Source organism: Odontomachus brunneus, unplaced genomic scaffold (assembly GCF_010583005.1).
Source record: "Odontomachus brunneus isolate Ranch 3 - 2012 unplaced genomic scaffold, Obru_v1 Obru_scaffold_025, whole genome shotgun sequence".
In the NCBI taxonomy this organism is placed as follows: Eukaryota; Metazoa; Arthropoda; class Insecta; order Hymenoptera; family Formicidae; genus Odontomachus; species Odontomachus brunneus.
Genome location: NW_022639475.1, coordinates 2,330,926 through 2,347,999, shown reverse-complemented (window position 1 = coordinate 2,347,999; position 17,074 = coordinate 2,330,926). Strand labels below are relative to the sequence as shown.

Here is a 17,074-nt window from a genome sequence, read left to right as displayed (position 1 = left end):
AGAGAGAGAGAGAGAGAGAGAGAGAGAGAGAGAGAGAGAGAGAGAGTACGTATATCTTGTAAACTTGTTTTCCTTTTAATTCTACACTTTTTTATATATGGCGTTTCTCGGAAAGCAGCTGCTAATTTATATATTTTGTACTAGTAGAAAATTTTTCCCGTTTACTAAATAATAATAATAATTAATTTACGTGGACGCGATTAACGAGTGTAACGTGTATTATATTTACGTATAAACAGAATCTCTCTCTCTCTCTCTCTTCACGCTTGCGCTTATATCGTTCACGAAATGCCAAGCGGAGATACATGATGCGACAAACATATGGTCGTTACACGTCGCTCGCTTGAAAGCCGCTCGTACGTGTATTCTCTGACGACGCATGCGGTAATTACATTCGATAGATGATAGTACCGGTTCGGTGGTCGCTGTCACTCTCCTTTCTTCTCACTTCTTCGCTCTCTCCAGATAATATTTACGCTGACAGTTCGATTACGCAAAGAACACGCGATCGTCACGCGACATTCGGCGCGACTCCTCAGCGTGGCTTTTCATCGTTCCGCTTCTGACTCCTTCGCGGCTTTCTACTTACTTTTCCTCGGACGCGCGAGCAATCGCGAACGCCTTCAGCGCATATTTCCGACGCTCTCCACTCTCCTATAATGCAATTCGGCAGATTCGTCGATGCTTAAAAGCTGTGATGATTGTAACACTGTGTGATGACTAAACCATCAATTGCAGAGATTACTCAGCTCGCGCGCCACGACAAAGCGTTATCCTCGCTCAAACAAACGTTTTGCTGAACCAGGTAGAATTCTGTAAATGTCACAGTTAAAATTTATCGCTGTTTTTCGTATCCGTTAGAAAATCGCCTGTGACACGTAAAATTTACAGTAGCAGCATTTTCTAGCAATGGCTGTGTTCCGAGATATTCATCGCCAATATTAACAATCTGTAGTTCACGTTACTATAGATTTTCAGTACTGGCAGTGAATGTCGGAACGCAGCCAATATTGGCAAGCAAATTTAGGTGGTTGCGAGAATTATATACTCGTTTATCTTTCGTCGCTGGTCTTTTTTGTCTATTCTAGTCAATTTTTATAAGCGCGACTGGGTGGATAGGCGCCACAGGGCGACCTTCTTGCTAAATTTCACAAGTAGTTCAGGTGGAAATTCTGTCTCTGTCATCTCTATTGATTATAAAAGTACAAAATATATACGATATTGCAGTTCTCGCTACATTCACTTATTCGTTCTAGCTAATTCCTCGTATTCAGACAATTTTCGTCACGATTGCAAGAGCATCCTTTTGAATGCCGTGCGCGGGAAAATTGCGTAACCGAGTGCGAATCGAATTCGGTCAAAGTATTGCTCTCGGATTTGACGTCAACACATCATATTAACGACAAACGCCGTCGCCGCGCGATCACCTGTGATCGCGTTGTTTTTATATTATTTTTGCGCGAGCACGTGATTCAACTTATCCGTCAGAGTGTCATCCACCGCATTGAGGATCGCCATCGCGATTTCACTCCATCCACATGCGCGCGAGAGAGAAAGAAAGAGAGAGAGAGAGAGAGAGAGAGAGAGAGAGAGAGAGAGAGAGAGAGAGAAGGAAGGGGAGAGGCTGCGATACATGGATTCGAGCGGACGACTATATTTTTCAGCGTTATATAGGACGAATCGATTCGCACTCGGTCGAGTCCGCGAATGTGATAAACAAGCGATCGAACGATCGTGCAAAGCTTCGATCAACTGTACGATGAATGAATATGCCATTCCCGCGCGATAAGCAAATATTTTCTGTCAAGACTGGCGGGCGAACGCTCACCGCGATGGTGTGGCAGATTCGCTTGTCGCGTTTGTCAAATAAAATTGAAAGTCGAAAAGCTCTTCAGATGCAAAACTGATTAGGAAAAGACAACAAGAGCCAATTCACCGTTGTAAATGCGTCAGATATTTCTTTTTTTTACTAATTTTTACATAATAAATATCTTTAAACTTTCGAGAACAAGCGCTCTCTTAATAGTTCACATATAATTAATAAGATTGTAAATATTAATAACATATTTCGTCACCCAATAGGAATATTGTGACACGTCGTCGACAACATCGAGTTGACTCTCATGGTCTTCATTATTTCAATCGATTTTATTCTAGCTCCTCTCGGGAAATATGAATAATTTTCATGAATAAAACAAGCAACGTCGACTCGTTGTTTTTGCTAATATCCAATCGGATTTAATCGGACTTTCTGTCTCCCTTTTGACGGCCGATTCAGTGATTTTGTCGGAGTCAAAATTGAATAGAGCAGCGACAAAATTTTTTCGCACCAATTTTCGATAATTAGCGCACGTCGTGTAGTACACGGAACAAAAAGATTTGGTTGAATTAACCAAATCTTTTTTTCCATGTATATTCGCCAAACGATTATGGCATCAACGTAGCATTCGAAAAAATATAGATGGACATGTAATAACAGCAACTTTTAATGCCATATCTATTTCACTTAAAATCAGACAAATTTTCTCTTTAACTATAGAACATGATATAGCAACCATATTAATTTCCCTCGTATAACACTTAGAAAAGAGAGCTCTTCGTTTGCAAAGACGCCACTTCCTATAATCCCATTTTCGCAAACTTTCGCCGAAGGGATATTTCTCCTCTAATGAAGAGGTGTAATCTTGCACTTAGAATGTTGTTTTCTTGGTGTTAGAAGATTCCTCTCGAGACTCCACGTACAAGAGGCTTCCGCTGAGAGTGAGATTGTATCTTTTGAATGAGATATCCAAGAGACCCGATCATATAATTCGCACTCGATACAGTAATGGCGAACGCGACCCTGCAAAAAATCGGCGCGCGCGTGAGAATCTCGGCCGAACTCTCTCGCGCTGTCACAAAGTGCTTTTCACCGATTAAATCGGCATCACTCACGCACACATACACATACATACATACATACACTCACACACATATGCACGCACTTGGCTAAGAACATACGAAAGGTCAGTCGAACGTGGGAATTTTCGCAAGCTCCATAACAATGAATTCCGATCGCTCGTTCTATATGGACCTCCTTGACCGCGTATCGAATGCCACCGTATGGATGACAGCGCGAGATATGGAGGAGCGTCTATTACGTGTGCGAAAGAGAGAAGGAGAGAGAGAGAAAGAGAAAATTATGCAAGTTCCGCGATCGACGCGTTCCGACGTTTGTCGCTGACGTGAAAGCGAAATACAGATCTCTTTCTCCATATCGACTTCCTCCGATTCAGGTCGCGATATACATACATTACGAGACAAAATATCGAAGAAATAAAAAATGTTTATTCGATAGAACAAATAACATTATTTGCTTCTATACTATACTGAAAAAGAATACTTGGAAATTTCTATTCGTGAGACGTAAAGTTTATTTCTGTATTTCTGAAGTATTTCTCTATTTCTGAAATAAGATTTATTTTTCTATAAATAAATTTTATGTCCCACACACAGATATTTTTTGCAGTGTAGTATAAACAAGTTATTAGTATCTGTCGAATAAATATTTTTTATATATTTCATATTTTTTATATATTTTTATATATTTTTATATATTATATGTATATTTGTAATATATTATATATTTTTATATATTTTTATATTATATCATATTTTTTATATATATTATATATTTATATTAATATTTTATATTTTTTCGCTCGATGTATGTATCGCAGTGCGAATAGAAGGACATATTGGAGAAAGAGATGTCTACTTCGCTTTCACCGTTTTTCTCAGTGTAATGTAAAAAATATTTATCAAAGAAGTATACATTTATTTTTTCTTAAAACCTCATCTTTTCGCGAAAACTATTGTTCATTCTATTTAAATAATAGAATTTAGACTTGAGTGAACATGTTATCTATACAAATATTTTTTTACCCTTTAAATATTGTTTTTCTCAGTACAGCGGTTTTCTCGAGCTCGCAGAGGAGCCCAGAGGAGTCGAACTCTCAAAATATTTTCGAGTGAAATTCCACTCCAAAACTAGAGTGACGGTCCACTCTGATTCTCAAGTAAATTCGTACTCACACAGAGTGGATTCCTTACTTCGAAACGTCGAGCGAGTATTCTCGCTCGAAATTGCAGAACTACCCAGCAAACATGACGTAATAATGACGTCAGAAATGTCGTCAATGCGCAGTTATGTTTGCCGGAGAAACTCTTGTACTGCATCGTTACGCAGGAACAAATTCACCCTGCTAATCGATCGAGATATTATTATTAAATATAAATTCCCGAAGACATCTAATTCTAAATATTCTCATTGCTTTAGTCTTTAAATACGAAGTTCAATGTTATAATGATAAGTTCAATGTGTTTATAGTTTCGTACTGAGGATAGCTCAAAGCGGAACGTATATTTATATTTATTGTTTCTGTATTTAGATAACAGTATTAACACTAAGATCCAGCATTATTATTGGCTCTTATTTGCCTGGTTTTAATTTTCAATTTTGTTAATTATGAATATTCACTCGCGTGGATAAAGAATCCGCTGTGAATTTCAATGAAACATCCACTTTTGCGATTGCGAATCGCGTCAGTTTCGCAATCGCTGCGGGCGAATTTCCGCTCGTTTCGATTGAGATTTCACTTGGAGGAGTTTAGAGAGAACGATGCTGCAATCACCCGTGCGCTTAATGAATATTCCATTGCGCGGAATAAGCAAATATTTCCCATCGGTGCGAACGGTCCCGTAAGATCCTCGGCGTAATTTTCACGCGATCGCGCAATAATTGAAAATGCATATATATTTGTAGTTATGGTGCCAGTTTCGTCCACGGTGATTCCGCTACCCGTTTACAAAGTGGGCTACGGCTTGGGCTTCATATCGAAAGACAAAAAGGCGCAGTCGTCGTTCAAGCCGGAAGGAGGCATCAAACTGATAACCAGTGAGTACACAATAATAATAATAGCAATAATAATAATCACGATCCGAGTACAAGGATTAAGAAATCTCGTTTTCACGATGAACTTCTCTGCCGCGTACGTGACTTTCTCCCTCGCTCCCGTATTAGCGAAACCGCGATACGAGGAGGAGGAGGAGGAGGAGGCGACACGCGCGAACTGAATTTTAATGTGTGATTCGCGTACGCAGATGTTGCGCAAATAGCGCGCGCAGTTGCACGAAAACGAGTTTTCGCGGTAATTTATGTGGGGCGACTTTTCAGTCGACTACCAATACGCGACTATCGACTACTCCCTATCTCTCGCTCTGTTTCTCTATCTCTCTGCCTTTTTTCAGTCAAGAAAACCCAGGAGAAGAAAACGTGAACAGAGGCGCCTAACTACACCCGACGTCAAATGCTAATTCGCCGGATGCGCGCATCACGTTTCACAAAGTAAACATTTCGCTCGCGTTAAAACGCGATTTCAATGGGTTTTCTTACGGGCGTCAGCTCGCGCGCCAGTTTCGCAACTTCATGACTTGCAGATTCATCTCGGACGAGGGAAAATTTCCATGGAATTCATCCGACTCCATCCGACAGATTGGTACGCAAAACAACGACAGCGAAACGCGAGCACGCCATGCGCGAGAGAGCAGCTCGTCACGTTAAGTCTAATGTAGTTCTCTAAGGAGCTTCACACCAAAAAAGTAATATACCTCTCCGTAACTGTTAATCAATTAATTTTATCAATGAGAGCACGTTATCACGTCTGAGACGCTGAATCAAAATATATACGTTAATTAGCGGTCGCTCGCGCATAACGTCCGCGTCGACCAAGATTTCTCAAATGTTTATATTTTTTTACGAACTAGTAAATAACAAAGTATATTTATTCTTGACCCAATGTTGTTAATATACAATTAACGTAAATAATACTGATTGTAATGACAAGTAAATTTGTTAATTTGTATAAATAGCGTAGGGATTTTTCTTTTTTTGATTATCTTCATGATTAGTGGAAAAATTAATTATTGTAACTGGACTCGTGTCATTCGATCCGAGATAATTGTACATTAATAAACATGGGAGTCACGAGGATGTCAACGCCTGGATGTGATCTTCATATATTCCCGCAACATATTATTGCGAAGTATCCATAGACTCTTCATCTGAAACAGATCAAACGCGTAAAATATAGTCAAATATTAGGCGCGCGCTGCATTACAAGAAATTATAATTGCGATAGATCGTTAACTCACAGAACTCATTAAACATAAAATCGTCCTGATATTCCTTGAGAAATTGCGTGGACCTGTTTTCATCGATGAACAAAGAGTAGACACGTTTCACGTCATCGATGCTGACCTGAGAACGATCAAGAGATCATTGTAACATTGTGATTGTTTTTCCGTCAATAAATTGTACCACCTTAAACTCACCTCTGTGCCCTTCCTTCGGCGACTGACTAGCGAGGCGGTCGTGATCAATTGTATCGCGTATCTTAATGACGTTTCGAGAGCGATCCTCGTCAGCACGGTCAGAGCGTCATCCGCCATTTCGCAGTCTTCCTCTTCGCACCGTATCTTTAGGATCTCTTTCAGTTCCTTCTCTTGGTACGGACTAGTCGGAACGATAATCATACGATCTAACAGATCGATCGGAATACCGTGAGGACTTTTGTAATTTGTTCCTCTGATTCTCGTGATACCTGCACGATCAGAATCCAAGTGTCAATGATAGTTCACAGGTGAATTTGTTCTTTAAGAGTATGCGTTGTCGGCTTCCGGGATTATTGGCCGATGGTAGATGATGATTATTATTATTATTACTCATATTAATTAAGTTGTATAATCATTATATACCTCTGTTAGTCGCCATGATCACAACGGGAGCCATTTCGTTCTCTAACGCTCGATTGAGGAACGAGAAGCACTCAATGTCCAGCATATGAACTTCGTCAATGAAGAGTACACCGGGCACGATCTCCGCTTTACCTTCCTCCCGCCATTCAGCCACCTTACCATTGATCTGATCTCGCACCTCCGATTTGATCTCGCCGGTGTCTCCGGAAAACAACGCCAGGAATCCGTGAGTTCTGCTGTTTATCACGTCGACCTCGTGCAGAGTTACGGTATGCACCACTTCCTTACGCTTTTGCAGCTCTCCCTCGGGGCACTGCACGAAGCGCGTTTGCGAGCCGGTAGCGTCGTAGTCTCGCGCTCTTGTGAAGGATCGTCCTAGTCTATTGATCTTTCCCGTTGCTTTGTCAATCGTTATAACGTCGCCAGCTTGTACCTGAAAATAACACGAAAGTTGTAGCGTGAAAGTCCAGCAAGCCTATTCTATAAATTTCAACGCCAATTTCGTTATCGCTAAACTTCGTTGCGCAACTATTTTGTAAAATATCTGCGTTATTTCATAACGCACGCGTTAACAAGTTACAGAATAGGCCTGCAGATAGAAATTTGTGATACAAAATACAAGTAATGTATAATATGCAAACAATGTATAAATACAAGTAATATACAAGTAATGTACTAACTTTCTCCTTCATCAGACTGTCGATCATTTTGTTCCCTAAATCGTAGATCGTCTCCATTTCAGTAGTCTTTAGCGTCAATTTGCCGACTTTAACACCAACACCTGTCGCTGGTCTGTCAACTTGAATCTCCACGACTTCGCCTTCTATGATCTCCGTTTCTTCTTTGATTCTCACACCAATGGATTTTCTGATCGCTTGAGTCAGAGCCTCTGTCTTGCTCATTTCCAGGGAATAGATCTCAGAACCAGCCATCGATGTGAAAGGAGTGTCTGGCCCCAAAGCCTGTGCCATTCCCATGGCGATAGCTGTCTTTCCTGTGCCAGGTTGTCCAGCCAGCAGCACTGCACGACCTGCTATTTTTCCATCCTTGATCATCTCTAAAGTGACACCAGCTGCACGACGTGCCATAAGCTGACCGACCATGCCTTGAGATACCTGAAAAGAACATTTAAATAAGTTGTTTTATTATTTACAATTAATGGAAGTACTGTGCCTCTGAATGTCAGATAATTACATGACGTGGTTCCAAACTGTCATTGAGTCCTAAGCCTCTAATGTGAGAATGAGCACCAATACGCTCTATTTTTGTGATCTCACGGACCTCTTGTATATTGGTAATAACCTAAAACAAAATACATCAGTTAAATACACAGATAGTAAAAATTTCAACATTAACATCTTCAGAAGTGAATTTGTTAAAATTAGAAAGAAATAATATTTAATTCTAAGATGAGATATAAATATGACTTCTGTAAATCATGTGAGATTCTTTTCTTTCCTCTTGTGAGATTGTGTATTAAATATTTATTCATTCTATCTTTGTTCATTATATTTTTGTTGATAATGTTTGAATTAAAAAAATTAAAGGTAATTATAGATTATAGGGGAGTCAGCTCCAATGATCTTGACCCTCACATATATTGTCAAAGTCACTACCCTGAGTAACATTCAAAAGGTTTTAGCCGTCACTCATTGTTTATGAAAAAGTTATTAACAAAAGAAGTTTCATTAATATCCATATATAGTATCATTAATATTCTGTGTACATTTAGTGTGTAAACGGTAAGCGTGATTCTTTCTAGACGAATTCTCATACTGATGTGAGTGTTGTAACTCATATAAATAGGAATACTTGTATGTAAACATTGGTCTTCAATATCCCTCAGTCGTCGTATTAAAAATATTCCTAATTTAAATATTTTTTTAGTAAGTACTGCAATATCGAACGACTAGCGGAGGGCTGCGCCCCCCGCACCTCTCCCTTAAAACTAACCTAACCGTCAGTCATTGTTTATTAATGTGTTCAACTTTTGTGTTAATGTGATGATAGGTTGGGTTAGATTAGTTTTGAGGGGGAGTGCGGGGGCGCAGCCCTCCGCTAGTCGTTCGATATTACAGTTATTATTCGATATTGCTCGTTAACGGTACACAGTATCGTTTTTGTATATGTTAATGTCCAAAAATTACAATCATTTTAGACAACTTGTTTTGTTAATAACTTTTTAACGAACAACGAGCGACGGCTAAAACCTTCTGAGAGTTACTCAGGAGGGTGACCTCTACAATATATCTCAAGGTCAAGGTCATTGGAGCTGACTCCCCTATAGTCTATAATTACCAAATTAAATGTATCTAAATATATACGAATATGTTTGTATTTCTGAAGAGGTTACTATATTATAGGTTATGTATAATAACGACAAAATTGATCAAACATTCAGTTACTATGTCAACCAATATAAGGCAAAGAATTAAAACAATAAAGAATATTTGTTTTTATGCAATTAAACTACGACAGAAAATTGAATTAATATTTTACATAAAGTATAGCGGGTAAATCGTGCTCGAAATTTGTATTTAAGAAGATAGAGATCAACCGGCGTAGCAAACAAAAAAATATATTTCATTCGATATGATAATGTAATAAAAATATAAAAATAATCTTGAATTTATATAACACAAATATAGCGCATTTATTTAAACAATAATACTTACAGCCATATCTAAATGCTAGACGCGCTTACAAATATTTAGCGTTAAAAGATAAAGGACTCGACACAACTTCCGTGGCTTTCTCTTCTCTAATAAATCGTACACGTATACTAGAAGCAGAGAGAAGCATGAGAGCGGCCACCAGTCTGATTTCAATGGCCAAAGCTAAGCGCATTTTCGAGACGCCATCTAACAAAGTGCGCCTGTACTACGTTCGTTAGGCGCATTTTCGCGGTGGTAACAATAAAATGCGCCTGGTTGTACGCCTGGTGCCCGTTATATTTCCGTACAATGGGTGCTTTCAATTGCAATTGCTTAACATATCTTGGCTACATTCGAGGAGACGCTATTTAGCGTTATGAGTGTGCTTTGTCCTTGTTTGTCCCTGAAAGTTGAACAAAGACAGAGGACGCTCATAGCGCTACATAACATCTCCTCGAATGCAGCCATTGGGTGCGTTCAGGAAATACAACGGATATGGCTCCTGCATACAGGACGCGGTAATGCTTGCTGCGCGGCGGAAGTCCGCGCGACAGTCAATGAATATGTTGTTTTTTAGTAAGAGCTAGAAGGTTATTATGGAAGCAGCATATTGATTGGCTGTCGCGCGAATTTCCGCCGCGCAGCAAGCATTACCGCGTCCTGTGTGCAGGAGCCATTACACAACGGTTGAGTAATTGGTCAACGTAATAACTTTCTAGCTCTTACGGAAAAACAACATATTGATTGGTTGTCGCGCGGACTTCCGCCGCGCGGCAAGTATTACCACGTCCTGTGTGCAGGAGCCATAAGGACCAATAATCACTGACCGCTCACTGATCAGCTATGTTTTCTGAACGCACCATAGCACACATATACACAAAACCAGTTTATTGGTCACATATTATCTAAAATATCTTGTAAGATAATATGCAACCAATAAACTGGTTTTGCGTACACAGGGTACGCAACTAGAAACACCCAAAGTGAAGCCCGAGAGTGGTGTGGCCGTTGGATTTATTTATCAATCATATAATTTTTTGTTTAGTATGAAATCATAAAAAATGAATAATTTTGCGGTATTTGGAGGTGACCACGCATCTTTTCCTTCAATGTAAACAAGAAAAATGAACATTTTCATATATTTTTAAAGTTAGACTTTTCACCTTTAACGAATTTATACTAAAAAGTTATTGTGACTGACTTCAAGGCTGCGTTCCAAAACTCTACTCGACGGGTAGAGTAGCATTTAATTGACCAATAAGAACAAAGATAATTAGGATTTCTTTATCATAATTAGTCAATTAAATGTATTCTACCCACTGAATAGAATTTTGGAACGCAGTCCAGGAATCACGTGTATTATGCAGGATTCACACCGTGTCCGATGTTCGATGTCCGATATCCAATAGGAGAACAGCTTTTTAATAGAGAATTTAATTCTCCATTGGAAAGCTGTTCTCCTATTGAATGTCGGACGTCGTACGTCAGACATCGGACACGGTGTGAATCCTCCATTACACTTTGCACAGGATATGGTCCAACGGACGTTGCAAATGCTTTGTAGCGTTTTTACTTCTTTAAGCCCATTCTACAATTGCGTAAGCGTAGTCGTGAACGTAAGAGTCAACCAATCCGAATGTTTTATTTACTGATTGCTTTACTCTGATTGGTTGTCGTAATCACATACAACTACTTACAACCACGTTCACGCAATTGTAGAATGGGTTTTACTGCTTACTTCCAATGTAGACGTCTCTTTTCTCTTTCTTTATTCGAATCCGAGGAATAGAACAAGAGGGAGAAGTGCTGCGCAGCATTTGTAGCGGTTGTTGGACCGCGCCCCCAGTCTCGTACAAAAATCATTATTTAAAAATAGTTTTATGAACGAAAGGACTGCTTCTATGTGTATTCAAATTCTGCGGCCGTATAATTGTGCTTTTCCGAACGCGGCAATTTTCGGTGAATTAATAATTACCAAGTGTTTTCAATTGATCCACTGTTCAAAGTGCAGATGACAGGTCATATGACTTAGCGAAGTGTGTTTTTGCCACACCTACGTAGTTTGTCAAGAACGACTATGCGAACACCTTAATATTCTACATTAATACGAACTTGAAACTCAATTAGATCCGAGATGGGTAACAGATCAAGTCTTCTTTTGCGTGAAGAAGAGATAGCGCAGATTCAAGACGCTACCGGTTGTAAGTATCCATATTGTTCATCTGTTTCGTTTGAAATAATCTTTGTACCTCGCGACGAAGACGACAGCTTATATGAGTGATTTTCAACGAAAAAATTTAATGCTATTTTCTCGAATTATTCCAGTTACGCCGAATCAGATAGAACGGCTATATAGTCGCTTCACAAGTCTGGACCGAGGAGACTGTGGGACACTCAGTCGAGAGGATTTTCTCAGAATCCCGGAATTGGCGATAAATCCACTTGGTGAAAGAATAGTGAATGCTTTCTTTGACGAAAGTGGAAACGATCGAGTAAATTTCTTGCAGTTTATGCAAGTCTTGGCTCATTTCAGACCCATAAAAAAGAACAGTCCCAATCGATTGAACTCTAGGCAGCAGAAATTGAAGTGTAAATATTACATATAAAATAACACACATATGTATAATATGAATATTGAATATTAACTGTTAAATATTCCTTTACAGTTGCATTTAAAATGTATGACTTGGACAATGATGATCTAATATCAAAAGATGAATTGCTTGCTATTTTACACATGATGGTTGGTGCTAATATCAGGTAAAAATTATGTTCTTTTTGCTACAGCTATAATGGTATGATAGTTCTATTTCTGCAATTGTACTCAAACATTTGTTACATAAGAAAAATATATGACATCTTATTGTACATATTACAGTGAAGAACAATTAACTAGCATAGCAGAACGAACCATACTTGAGGCTGATGAAAATGGGGATGGTATGATATCATTTGAGGAATTTTGTAAAGTTCTAGAACGCACTGATGTAGAACAGAAGATGTCCATAAGGTTTCTTAGTTAAACCATTTGTATAATTATTGCTTTGTGTAGAATAACAAACTTTAAGTAAGCATAGCAATTGTTCTGTAAATTTTATCAACAGAATTTTGCAACATACATTTATGATTTGTAAATAATTCCTATAAGCTAAAGGGTTTTTGTGAATAAGATTATAAATAAAAAGATGTGTAATATATAATATTCATAATTAGAATGTACAAATAATATAATTTATATATAAGATATTGGTAAATTTAAATATACATTATATAGATTTTCTTTAACCAAGAATGATGCTAATTTGCTATGATTTCAGTGCTTACCTTTATAAATCTTCTTATGTGTGTAGAATTCCTTAAAAAAATTTATTCTAAGTAAACTGAAAATTATTGTCCCATGAATATTATAAACATTGTATTAATATATTTAGACTATTTAAAAATGAATTAATAACATCAACTTGGAAAAAATCTTGTATTTTCACTTATCTTGTTTAAGACTTGTCTCACTTATTATTATTATAATGTTTACATCAGGAAGAAAATTTACTCGTAATCTAAATATTAGTATTTTTAGTTTTATTAAAGGTCGATCTTTTTGTATCAACATGTAATATAGCTATCAAGTTTATAGATCGTAGATGGAATTGCTGCGATAACATTTGTAATGCACAGATATTATATATAATTACATTGTAATTCATGACAACATAATAACATGCAATATCAGTACATTAACACTTATCAGCAGCAGTCAATTCTTGAAGAACATCGTATGTTCTGTCCAATCAATCTATGTTGACTCACATTCAAAGACATTAGATGATCACGTTCTATGCTGAGTAGGACGAAAGGAAATCTGTAACTATTTTCTTCAGTTTTGCGTCTGACGCTTCACTGATTACGTTCTCTTTAGCGATCGTGGCGAGGAGATCTTTTTGGCTAGACCTGGAAAAGAAATAGTATGTATAAAAGTGTATATATATCATTTTTTAATATATGTATAACTGTGTGTGCATATATCAGATACCTGATGTGTGCAAGGAATTCTTTTTCAAAGCTTGTGATCTTTGAGGGGTCCATCTTATCAAGATAACCACGTACACCACAATATATAACAGCTACCTGTTCCTCAATAGCCATGGGAACTAAACATAGAGATATGGAAAGATGTATACATAAATCGATAATTTGATTGCTCATTCGATATTATACCAGAAAATTAAGAAAATTATTAATGTTAAAATTACGCCAATTTTACCATATTGTCCTTGTTTGAGAAGTTCTGTTAATCTTACACCACGATTTAGCAATTGCTGCGTCGCAGCGTCCAAGTCTGAACCGAATTGAGCGAAAGCCGCTACCTCACGATATTGAGCCAATTCCAATTTCATGGAACCAGCAACCTATATTGTCAGAGAGAATTGGAACATATTGTAATATTAATAATAATATACATAAGTTCCATCATAAACTCTTAAATAATTTTCATACACACATACCTGCTTCATGGCCTTGGTTTGAGCAGCAGATCCGACACGGGATACAGATAAGCCTACGTTAATGGCGGGTCGGATACCCTTGTAGAACAATTCGGTTTCCAAGAAGATTTGACCATCGGTGATAGAAATGACATTGGTGGGGATATAGGCGGACACGTCTCCGGCTTGCGTTTCAATGACAGGCAAAGCAGTCAGGGATCCACCTCCCAGATTTTCGTTCATTTTGGCCGCTCTCTCAAGCAAACGTGAGTGGAGATAAAATACATCACCAGGGTAGGCCTCACGACCTGGCGGTCTTCTGAGTAACAAAGACATCTGCCGATAGGCGACGGCTTGTTTCGATAAATCGTCGTAAATGATTAAAGCGTGCTTGCCGTTGTCCCTATAAAGTGATAGTTCTTACATGAGATTTTAACAAAATCCACAATTAACTCTGGATGAAGATGACATAAGACGACATCCACCTGAAGAACTCTCCCATGGCACATCCAGAGTACGGAGCCAAGTATTGAAGTGGAGCCGCGTCGGAGGCAGTGGCAGATACGATAATAGTGTAATTAATAGCACCACTGTCGGTCAAACGCTTCACGATTTGCGCAACAGTGGATCTCTTCTGGCCAATAGCGACGTAAATGCAGTACAATTTCTTCTTCTCTTCTCCAGCATCATTGAAACGTTTCTGATTGATTATAGTATCAATGGCAAGGGCAGTCTTTCCAGTCTGCCTGTCTCCAATGATTAATTCACGTTGACCACGGCCGATAGGTACCAAAGAATCCACAGCTTTAATCCCGGTTTGCATAGGTTCACGAACCGATACTCTGTCAGCAGAGCGCATTACGTAACGATAAATGTCATTTACAAAGGCTAAAAAAGAATTATGAAAAATTATTACTAAGAATTACCTGGGGATAATGCCTGGAGCTTTGGTTCCGATACGGAATCTCAGTTTGCTGTTCAGAGGACCCTTGCCATCAATAGGATTACCCAAGGCATCAACAACACGACCCAATAATTCTTCGCCAACAGGGACATCAACAATGGCACCAGTACGCTTGACAATATCGCCCTCCTTAATGTGCCTGTCATTACCAAATACGACAACACCAACGTTGTCAGGCTCCAAGTTCAAGGCCATACCCTTCAGGCCTGAGCTGAATTCCACCATCTCATCCGCTTGAATATTCTTCAGCCCGTATACACGTGCAATACCATCACCAATGCTGAGTACTCTGCCAGTTTCTTCAAGATTAGCCTAAAAATTAAAAGATTCTTTATAAAATTTCCAGAATTTTCTTCTCATATATCACAGAAATTTATATAAAAATACAGAATTATAGAAATATAAAATTACAAATATAATGCTAAACAATATAATAACATATAAAAAAAAATAAAAGTGTAAAATTATAGATTATAACATTTGATATTAGCTAATCAAATGTCAAGTAGCACACTGATCTGTCTACATCATAAGTGAAACAAGGTAGGCATTAGCTCACTTTTGGCGCTGAACCAAGGATACGTTCTTCCAGAATGGCAGAAATTTCTGCAGAGCGACGACTGCAGGAGACATGATATTTGCGAGAAGCCACGACACTTGCAGGCCAGCTAACCTACAGTATGTAAAGAAGTTTGGTATGTTATAACTATCGAATGTTTTGCCGAAACTCTTATTACATAACTTGCTAGCTAACACTTTATGTAATACACCATATAAATGTTGATAGCTCCTGTACTATACATTTTTCTCGCAAATTTATTAAATTGATAAATAAAAATATTCGCTGTACTCGTACCTACAGTTCGGGTTAGCGGATGAAAATGATAAGAGGATAAAACGGAGAACGGTGCGGTACTGGCAAAGTGGAAAATGTCGGCATGTTCTACCAGGCGGTGGTGGTCTCACGGCGCAAGTGTTTGAATAAAAAGAACATGAGAGATCTTTTCGTTACCTGAACCGTGGTGTTAGGCAAGTGCCTGACTAAGGACGAGGCCAAACGTAAGGACAAAAGCGCCATTTTCAGTATGTTAAAAGTCCGCCGATCGGACTAACGAATTCACGAGCAAGGAAAGGTCGATTCACTTGAGGCAGGGACCAGTGAGAAGCAGAAGAACGTCCACTCTGGTACACATTCACTCTCCTCCCCTTGACGCACTGTCACTCATGCGCAGGAAATCGGCGGCCATCGATCTGTTCGCGTAACCTCGAACCCAGAGCCACGCGCGAAATACTTCAATTCATTATTTGATATTTCTTCGTTAAAATTTCAAGTACCGTATATTGTAAGTACGAGAACCATCATTTCGTGCATACGTTTCAACGCGAAGTACCGCGCAAATCTTATAAATCGCAGAATAAGTGTTTTGAAAAAGACTTTCCGTTCACTCATGCGCAGTACGCGCCATTGCGCTCGGAGCGCCAAATTCGAACATGTATATGTCGGACAAATTTACATGTTGACAAATGAAAAATTTGCACGCTGACATTAAGAGGCAAGAGAGTGTCGCGACTATAGAATGTACCTGGATGTTAAGAATACAAAATATTTTGCATTTTTGCTTTTACGATCATAACATAATGAATATTTTCTTTATTCACGTTTCCAAGTTGATTTTCGATGCGCATTACGTGTATACGTATACATCGCTCAAGTTGATCGTGCACACTATAACACTTGTTATTTTAATTAATAGGTGACAAGTATATAGGTATCGACATTTAATATCGTCAACTTTGCTGTTCGTACGATGTCGGAATGATTAATTAGTGATTGGGCGGAACGCGAAATACACAAGCGTCGTTGCACCGGCGCTAAGCTTGGTTATTTCGTCTCGTCAATTCGTCGTATCGATTATCCTATTTTACCGCACGTAACAGATTGTTTCCACTAAAAAACAAACGAACAATAAGAGCAAAGATTATATATGAGAGAAACATTGAAACGTAGAACAGTGTTAGCATTTATCATCATTACAGTTATCCGTTCTTTTTCTCTGTAAGGGATGAAACTCCACCCTTATAGCGAGTTGTGTTTATGTTTGTGTTCTGATAGAGCAACTCAACAATCTTCGATTGTGACTAGCAAATGAATCATTTGTAATGAAGCTATTTTTGTAGAT

At 38.5% G+C, this 17,074-nt stretch overlaps 5 protein-coding genes across 10 annotated transcripts in view; 3 read left to right on the top strand and 2 right to left on the bottom strand.

The window, feature by feature from the left end:
• The window catches only part of LOC116842520, a 64,203-nt gene extending 57,832 nt beyond the window's left edge, over positions 1–6,371 (top strand). For 2 of the 3 annotated variants that reach the window (XM_032811859.1, XM_032811858.1), the window contains 2 exons: positions 4,805–4,936; positions 5,290–6,371. In XM_032811859.1, the coding sequence (XP_032667750.1) occupies positions 4,805–4,936; positions 5,290–5,318 (161 nt within the window). In that variant the 3' untranslated portion in view covers positions 5,319–6,371. The remainder of the gene's footprint in view (positions 1–4,804; positions 4,937–5,289) is intronic. The other variant, XR_004377736.1, reaches the window with a different exon arrangement.
• LOC116842515 (ruvB-like 2) lies at positions 5,806–9,633 on the bottom strand. The gene is made up of 7 exons (XM_032811847.1): positions 9,471–9,633; positions 7,990–8,097; positions 7,476–7,910; positions 6,796–7,228; positions 6,373–6,641; positions 6,193–6,298; positions 5,806–6,102 (listed from the first exon to the last, which is right to left on the bottom strand). Exons 1-7 carry the CDS (start codon positions 9,474–9,476, stop codon positions 6,074–6,076), a joined length of 1,386 nt encoding a protein of 461 aa, XP_032667738.1. The 5' UTR covers positions 9,477–9,633; the 3' UTR covers positions 5,806–6,073.
• A 1,950-nt stretch (positions 9,634–11,583) lies between these two features.
• Positions 11,584–12,734, top strand: LOC116842518 (calcineurin B homologous protein 1). Its single transcript, XM_032811855.1, has 4 exons — positions 11,584–11,650; positions 11,775–12,038; positions 12,116–12,209; positions 12,328–12,734. The coding sequence occupies exons 1-4, from the start codon at positions 11,584–11,586 to the stop codon at positions 12,470–12,472; spliced, it is 570 nt and encodes a 189-aa protein (XP_032667746.1). The 3' UTR covers positions 12,473–12,734.
• Positions 12,735–13,005: 271 nt separating this feature from the next.
• LOC116842513 (ATP synthase subunit alpha, mitochondrial) lies at positions 13,006–16,058 on the bottom strand. Its single transcript, XM_032811845.1, has 8 exons — positions 15,907–16,058; positions 15,454–15,567; positions 14,857–15,206; positions 14,416–14,772; positions 13,952–14,333; positions 13,711–13,855; positions 13,480–13,597; positions 13,006–13,397 (listed from the first exon to the last, which is right to left on the bottom strand). The coding sequence occupies exons 1-8, from the start codon at positions 15,970–15,972 to the stop codon at positions 13,283–13,285; spliced, it is 1,647 nt and encodes a 548-aa protein (XP_032667736.1). The 5' UTR covers positions 15,973–16,058; the 3' UTR covers positions 13,006–13,282.
• A 69-nt stretch (positions 16,059–16,127) lies between these two features.
• LOC116842516 (guanine nucleotide-binding protein subunit beta-5) overlaps positions 16,128–17,074 on the top strand; it is a 3,400-nt gene continuing 2,453 nt past the window's right edge. The window contains exon 1 of one of the 4 annotated variants that reach the window (XM_032811852.1): positions 16,128–16,237. The gene's annotated coding sequence lies outside the window, so the exon portion shown is untranslated. The other 3 variants (XM_032811849.1, XM_032811850.1, XM_032811851.1) reach the window with 3 other exon arrangements.

Excerpts from the sequence above, each read along its gene's own strand:
- LOC116842518 (XM_032811855.1), top strand. The coding sequence starts at position 11,584 with ATGGGTAACAGATCAAGTCTTCTTTTGCGTGAAGAAGAGATAGCGCAG. Across the intron at positions 12,039-12,115 it reads TAGGCAGCAGAAATTGAAGT|TTGCATTTAAAATGTATGAC; the intron begins GTAAATATTACA and ends ATTCCTTTACAG. Across the intron at positions 12,210-12,327 it reads ATGGTTGGTGCTAATATCAG|TGAAGAACAATTAACTAGCA; the intron begins GTAAAAATTATG and ends TACATATTACAG.
- LOC116842515 (XM_032811847.1), bottom strand. Across the intron at positions 7,911-7,989 it reads ACAGTTTGGAACCACGTCAT|GTATCTCAAGGCATGGTCGG; the intron begins GTAATTATCTGA and ends TGTTCTTTTCAG. Across the intron at positions 6,642-6,795 it reads GATCATGGCGACTAACAGAG|GTATCACGAGAATCAGAGGA; the intron begins GTATATAATGAT and ends CTGATCGTGCAG.
- LOC116842513 (XM_032811845.1), bottom strand. The coding sequence starts at position 15,972 with ATGGCGCTTTTGTCCTTACGTTTGGCCTCGTCCTTAGTCAGGCACTTG. Across the intron at positions 15,568-15,906 it reads TGCCTAACACCACGGTTCAG|GTTAGCTGGCCTGCAAGTGT; the intron begins GTAACGAAAAGA and ends TACATACTGTAG. Across the intron at positions 14,773-14,856 it reads GCTCCAGGCATTATCCCCAG|AGTATCGGTTCGTGAACCTA; the intron begins GTAATTCTTAGT and ends CTCTGCTGACAG.